The 21,746-nt window shown below is 42.5% G+C and overlaps 1 protein-coding gene across 1 annotated transcript in view; it reads right to left on the bottom strand.

Moving 5' to 3' along the window:
* The window catches only part of LOC142255985 (ATP-sensitive inward rectifier potassium channel 14-like), a 46,918-nt gene that overhangs the window by 10,098 nt on the left and 15,074 nt on the right, over positions 1-21,746 (bottom strand). The window contains exon 2 of the mRNA XM_075327456.1: positions 936-1,799. Coding sequence (XP_075183571.1) covers positions 936-1,706 — 771 coding nt within the window. The 5' untranslated portion in view covers positions 1,707-1,799. The remainder of the gene's footprint in view (positions 1-935; positions 1,800-21,746) is intronic.

Genomic DNA, 21,746 nt, shown 5'->3' with positions numbered 1-21,746 from the left:
AGGAGTGCAGGGTAAGGGCAGAAGGTGTCCCATCTACCCTCTCACTACTGCCAGGGCCCACCGTTCCTTGTGTAGTCCTGGTGTCCCCCTTGTTTGTGGCATTGTTGTGGTTTGTTTTTGTTGCGTGTCAGACATCTTTTGGTTTGAATACACGTGCCACATCAAAAGCATGACGGTATAAGGCCTTTTACTAACTGAATTTGGGATTTAGATTAAAAAAAGCATATATCTGGGTGCGGTGCATGAGGTCAATGATGTCTGCACATGCTTTAAAGGTTTCCAATTTTGACCATTCCAGGGGAATCATCATCTTGAAATGATACCCAAACCATAAATGGTAAGGGCTATCATAGACTATTGACTGCCAAAACAAAAATAACTTGTCAAGGTGGCATTTTTTGGCAAGTGTTGGCTGAATACAGGTGGGGTTTTGACTGATCAAAATCTTACGTGTATGGCCAGTTCCACCTCACAAGGCACTACCAGCAACGAGGAGGTGGCCTCTTCTCTGCCAGTTTCTGCCTCTCTGGTCTTCTTGGTGGCACTTGGTGGAGATGCTAATCAATGCATGCGCCATGAACTCCACCACCCAATCAGGTTGAGTGACGCTCAAAGTGTCCAATCAAGGAGACCAGTAATCAGACCAATCATAAGGCAGCCTTGGCGAGTTAGTAGTCCTAGCCCATTTTTCAAGCTTCCTACCTTAAAATGTATGCCTGCCTCTCCTGGATTCTAACCCTGCTTTCCCTAACCATTGCCTCTGATTCTTTCATTGACTTGGAATTCTATGGATGATAATGCAATATTTCTATTAATATCCATGGTTTGTGCTTTCTGGTGCACTAGAAAAACATCCATCCTTTAAACATTGTATACTCAGTATTTTCTGAATTCTCTTATGAAAAAAGAAGCCTTCTTGGCATCATGTTGCTTACCTGCAAGAGCTGCGCTCGTACATGTGCTTCTACTAGATGGCTTTTCCGTAGATTTGCAACTCTCCACATGAGACACAGTTTTCCATCTCTTAAAGCTATGATTGCATTTTCTGTGAACACAAGAGTTTCATTTCTCTTTTTAGGTTTGGCAATTTTTGCCATGATGGCTCCAATAATGAAGGCATCAATAATGCATCCCACAATGCACTGCAGTACCACTGTCAATACCGCCGATGGGCATTCTTCTGTAACACTCCGAAATCCATAGCCAATGGAAGTTTGAGTTTCTAAAGAAAAAAGGAAGGCTGCCATAAAGCTGGTTACTTGTAAAAAGCATGGAGGGGCAGGGGTCTCCTCTGAGCCAGGTTCTGGTGGTGGAGCCAAGTCTCCATGCAATGAGGCAATGAGCCAAAAAGAGAAACCAAAAATGAGCCAGGAAACTACAAAAGTAAAGGAAAAGATAAGAAACATCCACCTCCAACGGATGTCCACACACGTGGTAAAGAGGTCAGTCAGGTAACGTTGGCTCTTCTCGCTGAGGTTGATAAACTCTACATTGCAGTGGCCATCTTTCTGCACAAATCGGCTGCGCTGACGGACAGGCCTAGTGTGTACTTTTCCGTTCCGGTAGGCAGTTGGCTTCATACCCTGAGTTAGTTCTGATTCCTCTTCTTCCCGAAGAGGGTCAGGAATTTCTGTACTGAATCGACGAATGGCACGTGCTACTCCCATGGCTAGGGCACCACGAGGAAGCATGGCGGTGCTACCCATCCTATGCTTGAGGTTGTAGGTTTGGTCCAAAAATCAGGATCACGAAAGTATTAAAGGCACAAAACACTCATGATGCAGAACTTTTAACCGATCCTACAACAAAGAAGAGAAGAAAAAGTAAATATTGTGCAGGAGAATGTATCTGTCCATATGCATGCAATAAGATTTTATGGTATAGGATTGGGAAGGATGGCTACTATCTGTCTTTCTTATTTTACATTAGAGTAATTGTTTGAGGTCCACTTTTCTAAAAGTGGAAAATCCCTTAAACTTCCTTTCTGGGGACTTACTATAAACGTACCTCATGGCGTAAAGTCATAGATAGTAGTATTATTTCAGCAATGTGGCCATTGTACAGCACTTTTACATAAGTCTCAAATAAAATACAGCACTATTATATAAATCTCAAGAACGAGACCTAATGCATGGCACTGGAAGAAAAAAGTAGTTAGAACGACTGGCAGACACAGACAGATGGTGGCCCCTTTGCAAGAACACTATGTGGGCCCCAAAATCCTAATATGTCCTTCCCCCATCACGTCACGTGCCTAGGCCCTCACTCACCCTGGCTAGTAAGAAGGCCAGCAAGAGCACTAGTCTCACCACCGCAATAATACAACACAAGGAAGTGGAACTTGTTTTCCTGTCCCCATGTTTGACTCGTAAAATGACTTAAATAAAGAAACATTTTTGGATTTTACATGTGGATGTCAGCTAAATTTTTTCTGGATTTGTATATATTACCCTGCCGACGAGTGGTTTGGAATTCTCATCAATGTACTATTAATGTATTATATATATATATATATATATATATATATATATATATATATATATATACTATGCTATTAATCCCTTGTGAGCATACTAAACTCTTATATACTTACAAGGAAGGGGAGACAGAGAATAAACAAGTAAAACACTTCAAGCTCCTCTAATGCAGCTAAACACCGCAGCTGCAACAATCACGACTCCACAGCTTCTTCCAAGAGACAGGCTCCTTCCAAAGAGGTCAGCATAGAAATGAGAATCTATAACTGGTGTAAGATGGTAAGACATCGGACTTTTTATAGCGAAGGGGATTGGTCACAAAAGAGCTGCACCTGATATTAAGGCTACAAAGGACTAGCCAAATAGGAAAAAGTCCTTAACCCCGTAGATTCACTCAATACCAGTTATAGACCTGCAAACAATAAGGCATTGTCATCTTCTGGTCCCAGACTTGCCAGAGATTTCCCCAAAGCGGGACACACTCATGACAATAGCTCATCATAATGTACAATTGTACTTGCTTTGGAGGTGTAAATGGGCCCCCTTACCTCTTGGGCCCCTGCGCGGCTGCTCGGGTTCACACATGATATGACCGCCCCAGGTCAGAACTCCCATTTATTTTTATGTAACCTCTGATTAACCTATCCACTGACAGCAGTGCAAGACATGGCTGGCGCTTGAGATTGATGTGGGTCTCAATGACATACACACATGGTCAAAATTGTTGGTACCCCTCGTTTAATGAAAGAAAAACCCACAATGATCACAGAAATAACTTGAATCTGATAAAAGTCATAATAAATAAAAAATCTATGAAAATTAAAAAATGAAAGTCAGACATTGCTGCTTTTCTGCTTCCACAAAATTTTAAAAAAAATAAAACTCATGAAATCGGCCTGGACAGAAATGACAGTCCCTTAACTTAATATTTTATTGCACAATCTTTTGAAGCAATCCCTTCAATGAAATGATTCCTGTAACTGTCATTGAGACTTCTGCACCCTTCGACAGGTATTTTGGCCACTCCTCAAGAGCAAACTGCTCCAGTTGTCTGGTGTTTGAAGGTTGCCTTTTCAAGACGGCATGTTTCAGCTCTTTCCAAAGATACTCAATAGGATTTAGGTCAGGGCTCATAGAAGGTCACTTCAGAATAGTCCAATGCTTTACTCTTAGGGGTACTTTACATGCTGCGACATCGCTAGCAATTGCTAGCGATGTCGCATTCGATAGCATCTGCCCCCGTCGTTGTAACGATATGTGGTGATCGCTGCCGTAGCGAACATTATCGCTACGGCAGCGTCACACGCACATACCTGTTCAACGACGTCGCTGTGACCGCTGAACAATCCCTTCCTCAAGGGGGAGGTGCGCTCGGCGTCACAGCGACGTCACTGCAGCGTCACTAAGCGGCCGGCCAATAGAAGCAGAGGGGCGGAGATGAGCAGGACATAACATCCTGCCCACCTTCTTCCTTCCACATTGCTGATGGAGGCAGGTAAGGAGATGTTCGTCGTTCCTGCGGTGTCACACATAGCGTTGTGTTATACCGCAGGGACGACAAACAACATTGTACCGGTGGTTGCAGCGATATTAAGGAACTGAGCGACGTGTCAATGATTACCGTTTTTGAACGTTTTTGTGCTCGTTGATCGTCGCTCATTTGTGTTACACGCTGTGATGTCGGTAACGGCGCCGGATGTGCATCACTAACGTCGTGAACCCGACGATATATCGTTACCAATATCGCAGCTTGTAAAGTACCCTTTAGTCATTGTTGGGTGTTTTTAGCTGTGTGTTTTGGGTCATTATCCTGTTGCAAGACCCATGACATGCGACTAAAGGGGGCTTTACACGCTATGATATCGTTAATGTTTTATCGTCGGGGTCACGTTGTTAGTGACGCACATCCGGCGTCATTGACGATATCGCAGCGTGTGACACTGACCAGCGACCTTAAGCGACCTCAAAAATGGTGAAAATCGTTCACCAAGGAGAGGTCGTCCTAAACTCAAAAATCGGTAAGGGTTGTTTATCCATGTTGTTCATCGCTCATGCGGCAGCACACATCGCTATGTGTGACACCGCAGGAGCGGGGAACGTCTCCTTACCTGCCGCCGGCCACAATGTGGAAGGAAGGAGGTGGGCGGGATGTTACGTCCTGCTCATCTCCGCCCCTCCGCTTTGATTGGCCGGCCACTTAGTGACGTTGCGGTGACGTCGCTGTGATGCCGAACGTCCCTCCCCCTTGAAGGAGGGATTGTTCGGCAGTCACAGCGACGACGCCGACCAGGTCAGTACGTGTGACGCTGCCGTAGCGATAATGTTCGCTACGGCAGCGATCACAAACAATCGCATGCGCGACGGGGGCGGGTACTTAATTTTGACCACTTGTGTATCCACTGAATATGTCAAATGTATGAGATGGGATACCCCTTTAATTCACAAGTGGCAATATTATTTGCGAACAGTAGAAAATATATGTTAATATTCTTTAGATATATTCTGGTACTATTACTAGATCATCGAAGTGATAATATTAATGGGGTTCTCTGGTTTAGAACAGATTATTGTCTATAAAATGAAGGTAGTCTCACGCTCAATGATGTGGTGGATGGTGAGATATGGAGCCTGAAAGTCAAAAGTTCAAAACATTGTTACCCTTTTGCTTGTCATTATACATTGCTGGAAACAGGGTCTCTGTCCCTTACATCTTCACCTCTCATATTCGGTGGCAAAAACCTGTGACCAGAGTATTCATATACATTTTTCCTTTACCACATTCCCTTCTTCCAGGGCCGCCAGGGGGTGAAGTTACACCTAAAACCATACAGAGTCATTATGATATAAAAATATTTTCCTGAGTACTAAGTATTGCCTTAGAAAAAGAAAACAAGGAAAGCAAGGAAAACTTGTATATTTCTCATAAAAGAAATAGTTCTGTACAATTGCATGGTGTCCTCTGATGTATGTGGGTCAACACCTTCTTGTGGCTCCGGCCCTCGTGACAGCTACAGACCTCACACACACTTGTACTTTCTCTCCTCGAACAAGAGCTGCTTATGTTTCCATATAAAGCAGATGTGAAGCTTAGTGGCAGCAGACTAGGAATTTCATGACAATGTCATATCTAATCTCAGGCAAGGTATCCAATTTGCATGTAAGGTCAATGATGCAGCAAGAAAAAAAATAATCTATGCTGTGTATTCCATATTGACCGTAGTGCCGTCTCTATCACACGCCACATTTGGTGATGGTAATGTCATACACATACTGATTTTCCTTGTGACAATTATCTCTGCAAATTATGGTCTCATTGATAATCTGCTAATGACAAATGTTCATGCCGCACAGTAAACTGCATTAGAGCATGTTCACACTTAGTGGTTTTCTTTTCCTGCATCAAAAACTAAAGCATTGGCAGGAAAAGTGCTGCATAAAATATTCGTGTATTTACTTGCACTTTTTTTTACTCCATTCATTAGAATGGGTTAAAAACAGTAAGAACGCTGAAGGTATTAACTTGCTGTCACGCACGGACTAAGGAATGTCCGGCACACGGCGCAACACAAAGGTTACAATGGGATGGAAAGAAGATAAGAAGGCCCTTACGGTAGGGAGAGAGAAGACAGGTCTCACCTGTCATTAACCTGTTTCTGCACCCTAAGCAGGTCCTTCCCCCAACCACTGTCACGTGCCTAGTCCCTTAGTGTCCCTTCACTTAACCTGACTAGTGCCAAGGTCAGTGAGTGCATTAGGCGTCACCACTAAAATAATCCAACACAAGGGGAAGGGCGACAGACAGGGGAACTTAGACAAAGGGATATCAACAAACAGCAAGGTAGCAGCCAAACACCAGGGCTGCAGATGACTAGGCTGCAAATTCCAAATATGTCCTCTCTCCACCATGAACTGAGTGATTTCTATATAACCGGCATCATATGATGGACCATGTGACAATTTAAAGGAGATGGGAGTGGTCACAAGTCAGCTACAAATAAGGAGAACTAATTAAGGGCTGCTAGCAAAGAAAATTAGATTATCCCTATCTCCACCAACAGAAAGAAAATACATTTGAAATCCAGAATCTCCCAAGTCCCAAACCAGTCACGTCTCCTAATGACTCGAGACACTCATGACACTTGCTATAGGTTTAAAAATAACGCTCAGCAGATCAAAAACTGCAATGAAAAAGAATAAAAAGTGTGTATCTGAGATTCTTGAAATCTCATATATTTTCTTAGTACTGCAAAATGTAGCCTTTTTGCTGCAGCAAAAAACGCTGTAATATGCCACTGTCATGCAGTGTTCAGGTCCACACTCACAGTGCCGTGTTATCATCGGACTCTGTTCACATTGCAGAGTTTGACAGACTACCTGATGTCTCCTAGTTGCTCAGCCTCAGTCGAGCGTTGGCTCAGTCTTTTCCACTGCTTTCCAGTCCTGCAGGAGTTTTTTCCTGTGGAGTGGTGTGCGGCTCCTTGAGACTCAGGTTGGGAGTCTGTTTGTTGCTGCCGATAATAGGTTCAGCTTATGCTCCTGCGATTCCGGTCTTTGTGGTGAACCTATTCTTGGTGGTCAGTAGTTTGATGTTTGAGGGGTGTAGAAGTTTCCCCATTGTGTGTTTACTTCCTTATTTATACTTTATTCCCTCCTGTACATATATAGTCTCTCCTTTGTGTTTGTATGCAGTGTGAATGAGTTTTGTTTTTTTCCCAGTCTGTTTCATTTTGTGGGGCTTGTTACGGTGTGCCCAGCCTGTCCCAAGGGTGGGGGAAAGGAGTAAGAACAGGGCTTGAACAGGAGTCAAGATCACGCTGGGGGCTCAGACCTGGCTACCATCAAGCCTATCTCTGAGATATGGGATAGCACAAGGACCACAGTCTGAGGGCCAGTATAGGTGTCACTATTTTGTAATTTTATACCCGTGATATTCACGTGGGAACATACCTTTTAAGTTGTTTGCCATAGGGATCACCTGGATGGTAGGTACATCATGCTAGAGAATTAAGCATAGTTTTTAGAATTGGTGAGTTTCCTAAAGGTCGAACCGCCACCAACCCAATCATAAAGTGATGGCGTGTGCCAGCCATTGAAATGCCCACTTTAATGGCTTGGATTAACCGGCTAGCCATCTACAGATGTAAAACATTAACAAAATTCAGCTCAGGGATCGAGAACTCTCCGAAGTCCAACAACTTTGAAACTGATAGCCTGTGGATGTCAGTGAACACTGGCAGTTGTAGTGTCTCAACAGTTGGAGTACTGAAGATTGCTGATCCCTGGCATAGCTAAAAGTTTCTCGATACTATGTAAGGCCTCCTTAACACATCCGTGTGTCCGATGCGTGTGACATCCATTTTCACATACTGGAGACATGGACACACGTAGACCCATTAAATTCAATGGGTTTGCGCACACGTCCGTGATTTCACACGTGTCTCCATGTGCTCCACATGGCGACATGTCCGTTTACTGCCAGCAGCACGGGTACCATACGGACCGCACACTGATGTGATCTGTGTGACATCAGTGTGACACGTACTGGAGAAAACACAGGTGACATAAAAATAAAGAATATTAATACTTACGGTACCTTTCTCTGGCTCTGCTGTTACTTCCGGGTCCCACTCATTAAGCTCATGCATATTCACTGCACTGACCGTAGACCTTGAAGTAACAGCAGCGCTGGAGATAGGTAAGTATACAAGTTTATGCTGTCCATGTACTATCTGGATGTCACATGGCTAGCACAGGGACCGCACATGTAGAACACACATACAGATACACGGATGGCTTTTCGTACCTTCCCCATGGACTACACACACATGCGTTTAATGCACGGATGTGTGAAAGAGGCCTAACATATATGGATGCCTCCCAACTTTGAATGATAGGAAAAAAGGAGACAAATTGTGGCCATTGCAAATATTTATTTTTACAGCTCAGCCACACCACCAACCTTGCTTAGTCCTTTTTTTGTGCCTACAGAAATAGTGCCCCTGATGAAGCTTCTTACTGTATCCAAGGTGAAACCCCTTAAATTACTCACAAGCTTCCCATGTAACACAATATACAGAGAATAGAATACATAAAATGGGAACTTAGTGAAGTTTATACTATAACACGCAACTAAAACCCCCATACCAGACAGTGGAAAAATGCTTCTAATCCTAAAATTGCCAACTATACTGAACCACTCCAAAAAGCTGCAAAAAAATCTAAAATGGGATTTGCCATCTGAGAGATTTATAGCCTATCAAAAGTATATGATTTAACAATAGAAGTCCCAGAGAGGGGTCATTTAACATTTCTACCTTTGGAACCCAGAGACGGGTCGAATGACCTGAAGGATTTTAGCTAACATCCTATAATCACCGTCTTTTGTTCTGTAATTAAGGCCATTACTGTCGCACCACAGGAGGTTATTGTTTTCCATTGAGTTTAGCCATTTAGTTTCTAGTTAGTTCTATTCAGTTTATTGTATGTCATTTGACCCTCTTTCGGGACTTCAGGGGGGAGCTCGGAATTTCTGGGACTTCTAGTGTTAAGTCTCTGATATGTACAATTTCCACTTCTAGAATCCCTTAATAGAGGAGACATTACATTCATTTGTCTTCACTATAGTGGGAAGAGCCACATAGATTGGTAGCCACCACTATCTTATAAACCGATTTCTGGGATGTAAAAAAAATATTAAAAGACTCCATTTGTCTGATATTTGTACTGTACACAATGCCTGTCCATGATTCTGAGTCGTATACCAATGCTCTCCTTCTAATATAAACTACATGTTAACTCAAGTGCCAAAAATCTAGAAATTTTTGCATCCTGAAGGTTGGGTGCGCACTGAATACAATGCGGTTCACATGGACACCCCAGAGTTCCTGTTGTGCACCCCCACTTTAAAGCAAGTTTTCCAAAGTGTTTTTAGCAATGCAAAAAATGCCATGAAAAAGTAACACAAAATGTTGCCTTTTTTCTGATAAAGCTATGCTCAAGCTTAAAAGTGCACTTACAGCCTTCTTTTATGGTATATTTATTAATATATGCCAACTTTATGCACTAAGTGCAGTAAAGATATCATTTTAAGAGTTTGTTTAGTCCAGACATTAGCAAACTCTCACCTGCCTTTACAAGGTCTATACCAGGGTACAAACTTTGGATGCAAACAAGGAGGTTTCCTTTTTTCTCACATCAAGAACAGGTTTTGGAAACAGTGATGAACATTTGATCATACTGTCCAAACATGGAAAACCTCTTTAAAGGGTCTATCTCGGAGGTGCACAACATGTTTTGGTCCAAGGGCTGCATTGCCATACTGAACCAATCCCAAGGGCTTCACAAAATGTAAAGAGATACTTACATAAATACATCCCCAGAACCACCATGAGTACATTCATACATCGCCAGAACCAAGTTTTGAGGATTTGGAGAGATTATGCTCAGTTTCTGCTAAAAGAAAATAAGTGTGAACATATGCTAATTTACAGGTTTTAAAGCAGAAACTGAGCAGAACCTCCAAATCCTCATCATAATCTCAAAACTAAGTTTTGAGGATTGTTACATTTTAACATAGCCATGAAGGACGTTTAGGATTTCTACATGTGTTCAAGATCAAACCATGTCAGCACATGAATGCAGCATCAGAACCGCTGTCTTTGCTTGAATGCAGCACCAGACTCACCATGAGTACATGACTGCAGCACCAGAATCAACATCAATAGATGAATGCAGAGCCACCATCAGTACATGACTGCAGCTCCAGAAATACCATCACTACATGACTGCAGCACCAGAACCATCTTCAGTACATGACTACAATGCCAGAAGAACCATCAGTACATAAATCACCAAGCTTAGTACAGATCAATTGTAATGTCAGTTCCATTTACAATTGTATCATATGAACCTACAACTCCCAGTATGCCTTTAACAATGGTAAGGACAAACTGTTAACAGTCATCATCAAACTGCAGACCATACAGGAACCACAGTACTACTGAGACATAGTCAATATTGCAAATAAATATGTACATGCAATTACCTTATAGGTGACATCTCTAATTTCAGTCATTCCCATCCTTTTTGTCTCCATATAGTATAGTCACTGTCATGATAACTCATGACCAGATCATCTCTGCAGACCTCATTCTTCTCTGGTCTTCTGCAGCACTTCCTGACATGATGCACTTAAAAATTAAAGTATGATTAAATTGCCCCATAAAATAAAAATATCTCCCATACTGTGCCCCTGAATAAATAATTGTTGCCATTACTGCACAAAATATGTACCCCCACACATTGCCCTTCTACCAAAATGTCACCCCTCCCCCACACTGCTGTTTTTCAAAATATCCCACCGTTCTGCCCCTATGCAAAATATTTCCCCCACACTGCCCCTATCCAAAATATCCACCCACACTGCCCCTCTCCATAATATTACTCCTCCCCACACTGCCCATCTGTAAAATATCCCCCTCCCACAAACACACTGTCCCCCCAGCAAAAACATCCTCCACACTACACCTCTCTCTGTCCACACTACCCCTCTCTTTATTTCCCCACACACTGGCGATCTGCAAAATATCCCCTGCCCACACACATACACTGCTCCTCTGCAATAAAATTCCCAGCACTGCCCCTCTGAAAATTAATCCCCTTACTTGCAAAACTGTGCCCTCTTTCACAATTGTCCATCCATTATGCATCCTCCCCCATCCATTTAATTTTCAGCTCCTTGATGGAGCGCTTACTGTTGCTTGGGCTGTTTCCGCTACCTCTTCTGCAGTGGTTTGGTGCTGAGGTGCCACCAGCAGCGTAATAATATCAGCAGTATGATGACCTTATCACGCTGCTGCATTCCGGGGCTTGGGATGACGGGCAGTCTTTTGCTTCTTTGCCGGAGCCACATTGCTCAAATGTATTCGCATCTGAAAGACACAAATACATTTGCATATGGGAAGATGGAAGTCAGCGTCTCCTGAACAGGACAAACCCTTTGGAGGGCCACATTCAGCCTGCGGGCCCTAAGTCATGCTAGCCTGGTCTAGGCTATGATTAATCTTTTAATTTCTTTGTTAGATCACCCAAAAAACAACTAATTTTATATTGTTAATTTATGATGAGTTGTGCATTTTTGAGAATTTTTTTTTATTACCTGAATGGATGCATCTTGGGTTAAAAATCACTTTTGTATATGGGTATCATTATAGTTCTGCACCATTTTGCTGGCTGTGTGTTTCGTTGTACACTTAACTTTGATGTGTACTGTGGTCATAAATCAGTTAAGCACAGCTCAGAAAAGACAGATAATATAGTTATAAAATTGCTTTTTACGATAATAGGATGAATCCTCAATTTGTCCATTTTGCAGCCAGCAATAGACAGTGCAACACAGAGGCTATTTGAAATCCAATAACGCAACTTATTTTTACCCCAAATACATGTATTTATGTAAGAAACAAAATGTCCCCAAAGGTGGACAACCCCAAAGATGCTCCTTTGTGTGGATACTACTACTGTTACATACTTGTAATTGCGCCCCCTGCTGTTCTCCTAATTCTCATCACTTATTGTGCCCATTAAGGTGGAGAGAAAAAAAATTATTGGCAGGACTACACAATAGAAAAATTAATACTGCTCATTTATGAGCAGGTCCTTCAGGTGCCACTGATGTACGGAACATGAGAGACCACCAGGACCTGACAGATGAGGTGAAAAATCTGAGACAGAATCTAAAAAAACCACTGTGTGCGACAGATAACTCCTTCAGAAGTGCTTTAATGTAGTCCGTTGTCCGACAGATAACTGTAATATCTAAACTGTATTTTATTTAAAGGGAATCTGTTAGTGTGAACTAAGAACATAATATATAGCCCCCCCTATAGATCTCATTGTTAATGATTTAATCACTGCTTCTGTTCTGCAGAACCTGACGTTTAAAGGGAGACTGTCACCCCCAAAACGTGAAAGAAAACAGTTATACCTTCATATAGGTGACTTACACAGATATAAAAGTTATATTGGTGGTACAGATTTTACTTTTTTTTCTACGTAAAAAAAAATTTTTATTAGATAAGTAATTGATGTGGCTTTGGTGCACCCCTGGTGTGGCTAACTGCTTGGTGCACCACTCCGACCTGTTGATTTCCATCCTCCCTGCTCTTTGTGATGGTTTATAGTGTGCTGCCTGTATCGGATCCACAGCCTGCACTTACATCTGCTGCTGTGCGATCTTGTGTGCAACAAGCGGCCACTGCAAACTGGAAAGGAAGATAACTGACATTGTGTGAGCTCTTAGTTCTTGCAGTTTCAGTATGTGCAGGTAGGGGAGTTTTATCAACCATCATAAGGAGAAGTGCAGAGGATGGTAATTGAGAGGCGGAACAAGCATTTGGCCACACCAAGGGTGCACCAAAGCCCCCTCATTGTCACATGTAATAAAACTTTTTACATAAAACAAATATTGTAAAATCTGTGCCACAAATATTTTTTTACGAAGGCTAAGCCCTCTACATGCATGCATAAATGGTTTGATTTCAGCTTCCTTTTATAGGAAACTTGATGTGTCCAAATGTTGTAGACCTGTAAATAAATAGTGTTTCAATGCTGTCCGGCCGCCTTAGTGACACAGTGAGCAATCGGCTGTAATCATGCTGCAGGCTTTTGAGTGACAGCTCACTCTGCAGCTCAACTGTATAGAGAAAGCTGTCAATTGAAGTGCTAAGGTGTGATTACAGCCACCGCTCACTGTGTACTGAGAGGTGATAACTGAAAACCAGTTGCTCCCAGGAGGAATTGAGGTAATTTCCTCCCAGTAACGCATTTTCAGTAAGGACACAACTAGAACGCTATTAACCAAATATCTACTGGTTAATAGCGTTTGATGTCATAAGTTCCCTTTAATCAAATATTTTAATTTGGGTGCTCGGTGCACCCTTAGGGCGGCTTTGCACACTACGACATCGCAGGTGCGATGTCGGTGGGGTCAAATCGAAAGTGATGCACATCCAGCGTCACTTGCGATGTCGTAGTGTGTAAATCCTAGATGATACGATGAACGAGCGCAAAAGCGTCGTTATCGTATCATCGGTGCAGGCTCCGACATTTCCATAATGCCGGTGCCGCGACAGGTACGATGTTGTTCCTCGTTCCTGCGGCAGCACACATCGCTGTGTGTGAAGCCGCAGGAGCGAGGAACATCTCCTTACCTGCCGCTGGCCACTATGCGCAAGGAAGGAGGTGGGCGGGATGTTTACATCCTGCTCATCTCCGCCCCTCCGCCGTTATTGGCCGCCTGCCATGTGACGTCGCTATGACGCCACACGACCCGCCCCCTTAGGAAGGAGGCGGGTCGCCGGCCAGAGCGACAGGCGCAGGGCAGGTGAGTGCATGTGAAGCTGGCGTAGCGATAATTTTCGCTACGCCAGCTATCACAAGATATTGTACCTGCGACGGGGGCGGGACTATCGCGTGCGACATCGCAGCATCGGCTTGTGATGTCGCAACGTGCAAAGCCCGCCTTAGTGTGGCCAAGAGTTTCCGTGCCCACTGGTTTTTTTATGTCCTCATCAACCTCACTGGAGACTGACAGCACTTTCTTACCTGAGCATTTTTTTAGACAGTTTTTGGTCTAGGCGAGCCAATACTATCAATCAACAGTTAGGAGTGTGGTGACATGCAAAAACTATGGGCAGAATGGGGCACTGAGCATTTTGGCCACACCAAGAGTGCACCAAGCAGCACTCAAATTAGAATATTTGATTAAAGGGAACCAATCATGTCATCAAACATTATTGACCTGCAGATATAGGGTTAATCTTCAGGTTAATAGCCTTTGATGACACAGACATTTGAAAGTTATAATTGAATTGTCCTGAATGTTTTTTCTTTCACTTTTGACTAATCTTTTTCACTGTAGAATAATGGGCTACAAATTGATTAAGAATAGCTTTATATCTCTTGCCAGATTGATGGGCAGCCGTAATTATTGCTTCTTATTTTTATCCAGTAGGTACTTATGGTGGATCAATGCCTTGGCATCTGTCCTGACTGTAGCCATTATTGGGCAAATATCTTCTAAAACTATGCACCCAACAAAAGGCACAAACACAATGTGACCCACACCTCCATACATAGAATGATTCAATATCAGCACAAGTGATGCGCAGGCGTGGTCACCATTGATAGATACTCGATCGAGCATCAGCGTGCTTGGGCATGCTCGTTACTTGATTGAGTATCGCGGGTGCTCGAATGCTATGCTCGAGTCCCTGGCCAGAATGTTTTGTGGCTTTTTTACAGCTTATCAACATACAGGGATTACCTGCCATACACAGTAGTGCCATACCCATGTCATGTTGGCTACTGGCATTACAGTGATTGGTCAGGTTTTACATAAGACCCAGATGTGCGATGCTTGGCACACTTCAGTTTAGGGATAGTTGATGTAGGAGGGAGAGCTTAGAGGAGAGCAGGCATATAGGCAGGGTTTATTGCAACACAGTCCTTCTGTACTTATACTGCTGCAACCTAAAATCCAAAGTCTTTTTCAGAGCTAAATACTGTTTTTTCTTGTAGTAAAACTGCTTTTACCTGCATTCACTGTAGGGAAAGCTGCTGGAGGAGGGATAGTTTGGGATTAGAGCAGGCGTATCGGCAGGTTTTATTGCAAAACAGTTCTATACTTCTACTAGTGCAGCAATCTAGAATCAAAAGTCTTTTTCAGAGCTAAATACTGTTTTTTTCTTGTAGTAAAACTGCTTTTACCTGCATTCACTGTAGGGAAAGCTGCTGGAGGAGGGATAGTTTGGGATTAGAGCAGGCGTATCGGCAGGTTTTATTGCAAAACAGTTCTATACTTCTACTAATGCAGCAATCTAAAATCAAAAGTCTTTTTCAGGACTAAATACTGTTCTTTCTTGTAGTAATAGCACTGTCACCTGCAATTTTTTTTTCCCTCTTTTTAATTTTGCCAAATATACAAGTCATTATACAGGGAAGGATGTATCCAAACATTATTTCCTGTAACATTCATTTTATGTTTGGTTTTGTCTGTTTTATTGTCAAACGGTAAAAGGAGTATTTTCTGCAAAAAAATCTATAAGACACAAATAAGCAACATGTGCATGATACTTTAGGATTCTCATTGACTTTGCTGGAATAAGGATTCCCTTCAGGTTTTGTGACAAATCTGCTCTAAAAAACACATTTAAAAATGCAACATGTGCACACAGCCTAATTCTCTGACAACATTGTTTCCAACAGCATCCTGGGTGTCAGAGATGCATCCAGGCACCTTTCCCATGCTGTTCTCGTTCCATTTGAGCATTGTTTCCATCCATTTCAGTGATTTTCCTGCCCCCCCAGTCCTCCTGTTAGGGTCTTCCAGAAAAATGCTCAAGTTTCCCGTTGACTTCCATTATACTCGTTACTCGAATTGAGCCCATCCGAGCGCCCGACCTGCTTGATTCGAGTACCAAGTATTACAGCATTTTAGTGCTCACTCATCATTAACCAGCACCATTAAATGTCTAATCGATCTATATAATAAATATTGATATTTATGATGATCGTAAGCTTCGGAAAGGACAACTATTCGGAAAGGACAACCCTATGAATGGCCCAGTGTCATGAGTGTATCTTGCTCGGGGGAGAGCCCGGGTGCATCTGGTGTCAGAAGGTCATATCGCTATAGCTGCCAATCTCAGGTGTGGCTCTTTGGGATCACTCCCTTCCCTATTTAAGTCATGAGATCTTATTACATGATGCCTGTGATAGAAACTGAATCCTCATTTCTATGTGGTCCACTTTGGAAGGAGCCTGCTCTAGGAAGAAGTCTGTCGTGTTGTGTGCAATGGTGTTTCCTGCACTGGAGCCACTTGAAGCGTTTTTTTCCTTCCATGTCTATGTCCCCTGTTTGTATTCCTTCCCTTGTGTTTTTGTATTGTAATGGTGAGTCTAGTGATCTTGTTGGCCTACGCACTAGCCAGGGTGAGTGTAGGGCTAGCTGAGGGCCTAAAGTATCCGGCTCGGTGACAGGTTGCAAGAACCCATATAGGGACTCTAGGAAGCTCAGGGGTCAGCTGCAGGTGAGTTCAGGAGGTATCTCCTCACCCCTCTCCCTAGCGGCAGGGACCTCCAATGTATCGTGATCCCTGTATCCCCTGGGTGTTGTAACATCTTCTGGGTGTTTACCAGGCACTAGGTAACCCTGCTAGTCATGTGTGTGACACCAAATCTGTACTACTTTACAATTTCCTATTATGTTGCTCTTCATTTCAATAAGAAATACTTGAATCAAGAAGCTGCACTTTATTGACTTGCAATGCATAAAGCAAGGCGGCACAGGAAACGAGTATGGCAAAGTCGATTTAACATTTCGGACATATTGAACATGATACCCAAAGAGGTCATCTAAGTTTTTGGTGTGGAATGCTACAAATGTTTTTGCTGGTGATGCAATTTGTCTATGTAGAAATCAATCTTACGATCCTAAATCACCCAGACAGTAGCGTGCAGACAAACCCCGAGCGGGTACAACATGTAATTGTTAAAGGTTCATAATCCTTTAGTCCTAGACTGGAGGCCAGTTTACTTTGTTTTGCACGTGACTACATGGCTTTCCACAACTGTTATGTTCCAAATCTATTACTAGAAAGCTCACAATGCACATGCAAAGTCAACAGTTCTAAAAATTACGCGAAAGCATTTCAGATGCCCAGTTACAACAATGGCAAGACTTATACGAAAGCAACAGGATTTGGACAGTAACAATAGCTGGCCAATGGTTTATTGAGGAATTTGAGGAAATCTAAAGAGTTATGAAAAAAAGTCAGGATGACTAAATAGCCTGGTGAATGTGTTCAGTACGGCACGCAAATGTCTGGTGTCCTCATTGGTCTACTATGCATCCGAAACAAGGACAAAGTTATTTTTAGTACGGAGTTTCCCAATGAACCAAAATTTTGCCCACACTGGTATCTAAAAGCTGTAATTGCATCTTTATCTGTTTGCTTTGCACTGCTATTTATCTTAGTTGTTATTTTTTCCCTCTAAAACAGTGTTCCCCAACTCAAGTTCTCAAGAGCCACCAACTGATGATGTTTTCAGGATTTCCTTAGTATTGCACAGGTGATGGAATTATTACCTGGGCAATACTAAGGAAATCTTGAAAACATCATTAGTTGGTGGCTCTTGAGGACCGGAGTTGGGGAACACTGCTCTAAAATATCCTCACTAGCACAGTTATTCAGGGGCTAGGTATCGATAGTGCAGAGGTAGTGCACGTATTGATAATGCAGAGGTAGTGGTTGCACCAAACCTTTGCACCCAAGGAGACCTTGCTACATAAGACGCTAGTATGAATGGTACATGGTAGATGGATTGCCCGAGCACAGATTTTGTATTAGGGCCCAGAAGCTTTAAGTGTCATGGCTGTCTCTCTGTATTATCAGATTAGTGACAGATTCAGGGCTAGAGAGTCATTTCCATGCAAGGTTCTCAATGTTAAATCTATTTTCTTTCTTTTGGCAGTGTTAGGGTTAATGTCAGTTTTCCTTGCCAGCAGCCTTCTCATTACCTTTTCAGGTACTTCCAGTTTGGGACCACTCCCAGTCCCTATATTTACCCCCATTCCCGGTTATACTGAATCATCAGTCTGAGACTTGGCCTGGAGGTGGAATTAGCGGTTGGACTTTTACTATCTGTTATGGTGTAGCCTGCAGTCCTGGTGCCTGACTGCAGCCAAGAAGTTGGAGTTCATCCTTTGTTGATTTTCCTGTTTGTCTTCCTTCTCTTGTGTGTTGTTTTAGTGCTAGCGTCCATTACCTGCCCACTCTTTAGCCGTGCACTATTGTGGGGTCATTTCAGGGTTTCAGGTTCCGGCTCAGCATCAGGTGAGGAACCTGTGTAGGGTCTGGCTAGAAGTACAGTTTACAGTTGCAGGTACAGTCATATGAAAAAGTTTAGGCACCCCTATTAATGTTAACCTTTTTTCTTTATAACAATTTGGGTTTTTGCAACAGCTATTTCAGTTTCATTTATCTTATAACTGATGGACTCAATAATATTTCTCATTTGAAATGAGGTTTATTGTACTAACACAAAATGTGCAATCCGCATTGAAACAAAATTTGACTGGTGCAAAAGTATGCGCACCCTTATCAATTTCTTAATTTGAACACTCCTAACTACTTTTTACTGACTTAATAAAGCACTAAATTGGTTTTGTAACCTCATTGAGCTTTGAACTTCATAGGCAGGTGTATCCAATCATGAGAAAAGGTATTTAAGGTGGCCACTTGCAAGTTGCTCTATTTGAATCTCCTATGAAGAGTGGCATCATGGGCTCCTCAAAACAACTCTCAAATGATCTGAAAACAAAGAATATTCAACATAGTTGTTCAGGGGAAGGAAACAAAAAGTTGTCTCAGAGATTTAAACTGTCAGTTTCTACTGTGAGGAACATAGTAAGGAAATGGAAGAACACAGGTACAGTTCTTGTTAAGCCCAGAAGTGGCAGGCCAAGAAAAATATCAGAAAGGCAGAGAAGAAGAATGGTGAGAACAGTCAAGGACAATCCACAGACCACCTCCTAAGACCTGCAGCTTCATCTTGCTGCAGATGGTGTCAATGTGCATCGGTCAACAATACAGCGCATGTTGCACAAGGAGAAGCTGTATGGGAGAGTGGTGCGAAAGAAGCCGTTTCTGCAAGCACGCCACAAACAGAGTCGCCTGAGGTATGCAAAAGCACATTTGGACAAGCCAGTTACATTTTGGAAGAAGGTCCTGTGGACTGATAAAACAAAGATTGAGTTGTTTGGTCATACAAAAAGGTGTTATGCATGGAGGCAAAAAAACACGGCATTCCAAAAAAAGCACTTGCTACCCACAGTAAAATTTGGTGGAGGTTCCATCATGCTTTGGGGCTGTGTGGCCAATGCCGGCACCGGGAATCTTGTTAAAGTTGAGGGTCGCATGGATTCAACTCAGTATCAGCAGATTCTTGACAATAATGTGCAAGAATCAGTGACGAAGTTGAAGTTACGCAGGGGATGGATATTTCAGCAAGACAATGATCCAAAACAACGCTCCAAATCTACTCAGGTATTCATGCAGAGGAACAATTACAATGTTCTGGAATGGCCATCCCAGTCCCCAGACCTGAATATCATTGAAAATCTGTGGGATGATTTGAAGCGTACTGTCCATGCTCGGCGACCATCAAACTTAACTGAACTGGAATTGTTTTGTAAACAGGAATGGTCAAATATACCTTCACCCAGGATCCAGGAACTCATTAAAAGCTACAGGAAGTGACTAGAGGCTGTTATTTTTGCAAAAGGAGGATCTACAAAATATTAATGTCACTTTTATGTTGAGGTGCCCATACTTTTGCACCTGTCAAATTTTGTTTCAATGCGGATTGCACATTTTCTGTTAGTACAATAAACCTCATTTCAATCCAGAAATATTACTCAGTGCATCAGTTATTAGATATATGAAACTGAAATAGCTTCTGCAAAAACCCAAATTGTTATAAAGAAAAAAGGTTAACATTAATAGGGGTGCCCAAACTTTTTCATATGACTGTAAGTGAAAGAGGTGTCCATCTTCCCTCTCACTATAACTAGGGCCCACCGTTGTTACATTTCCCCCAGTCTACCTCTTGATTGCCATGGTGAAACCCCTGTGTTTTGTCTGTTTTGCCTCACTTCCGGACTTTCCCTAAGTCTGGGAGTAACATTAAGTTACTCTTCCCTATCCTTAAAAAATAGCCCACTCTGCATCTAGAAGTAGATTTAGTTCTCTCTTAGCCTTAACAGTTACTACTTTACATTGGTACATCTGATCCTGAGTAATACCTTCTATAATAATGTTTTATGTAACAGAGCTGTATTCACAATTCTGAATCTTCCATTCTTTCTTCGTGGTTCAATGACTGCACAGACCTTGTTTTGGTGATTTACATTCTAGGATGTGTATTCTTTGTCCAATTGTAGAAAAACCTCGATACTTCCTGAATTGGGTTCTCAAGTAGGATTCTGTTACGTAACTGAAGAGAAAAATAGACTTGGCACTCGAATAGGGTAAAGTAGTGAAATGTTTTAGATGATGTAACAGCAATCCAGAGTGTGCAAATGTTTCCGTTCAAAAAAAACAACGTTCCAATTTACCAATCAATTTTGCCCCTATCTACATAATGGGGAAAAAGTGAAACGAAAAGTGTATCCGCACCGTCGCATTTACAATCACGAAATTTTGCACAGACACCTCATGTGACCCAGGGAACGTCGTAGACTATGTTTAGACAGGAAAATGTAACCCTGCGCTTTACAGTTACTCTCCAAAAAACATGGCTCCATTAATGTAAATGGAGCCTGGAACTACAGGTTATTAGTAGGAGCTGTGATTGGTTGCTATAGGAACAAAATACATTCATAGTATAAGAAGCTTATATGTGAGGTAATAAGATGTCGGTGGGGAGATGGATAGAGAGAGACAGACAGAGACAGAGAGACAGATGGGGAAAGAGACAGACACAAACGGTGAAAGAGACACAGACAGACTGGGAAAGAGACAGACAGAGACAGACCTGGAAAGAGACAGACCTGGAAAGAGACAGATGGGGAAAGAGACAGATGGGGAAAGAGACAGATGGGGAAAGAGACAGATGGGGAAAGAGACAGGTGGGGAAAGAGAAAGACAGACATACAGACAGACAGGGAAGGAGGAGACAACCAGAGAGACAGACAAAGATAGATGGGGAAAGACACAGATTTTGATAGAGACAGACGGGGAAAGAGACAGACAGAGACAGGCAGACAGGGAAAGAGACAGACAGGAAAATACACAGACAAAGAGATGGGGAGACGACAGGGAAAGAGACAGACCTGGGAAAGAGACAGACCTAGAAAGAGACAGGTGGGGAAAGAAACAAAGAGATAGAGACAGACAGAAAAAAGAGACAGACAGAGACAGACAGACGGGGAAAGAGACAGACCTGGGTATAATAGCAGATTCTGCCAAGCAGAAAATATAGCCCAATAGTCCAATATAACAGTGGAAAATAGCAAGGACTAAAACATAGCTTTTAATAAATACATTAAAAAGGGTAAGTGCTTGTGCATAAATTGTGCAAATAACAAAAAGTGATGCCAAATGGCAATAAATCAGACAAATCTCACCCAGATCTTCTCCATGGGCAAGATTAAACACCGGTCCAGGGTTGGTCACTGGCTGGAAGAACCAGGGCAATGCGTCGGGT

Source organism: Anomaloglossus baeobatrachus, chromosome 11 (genome assembly GCF_048569485.1).
Source record: "Anomaloglossus baeobatrachus isolate aAnoBae1 chromosome 11, aAnoBae1.hap1, whole genome shotgun sequence".
Taxonomy (NCBI): domain Eukaryota; kingdom Metazoa; phylum Chordata; class Amphibia; order Anura; family Aromobatidae; genus Anomaloglossus; species Anomaloglossus baeobatrachus.
Note: the sequence above shows the minus strand (reverse complement) of the source record. Positions and strands in the feature narration are given on the sequence as shown.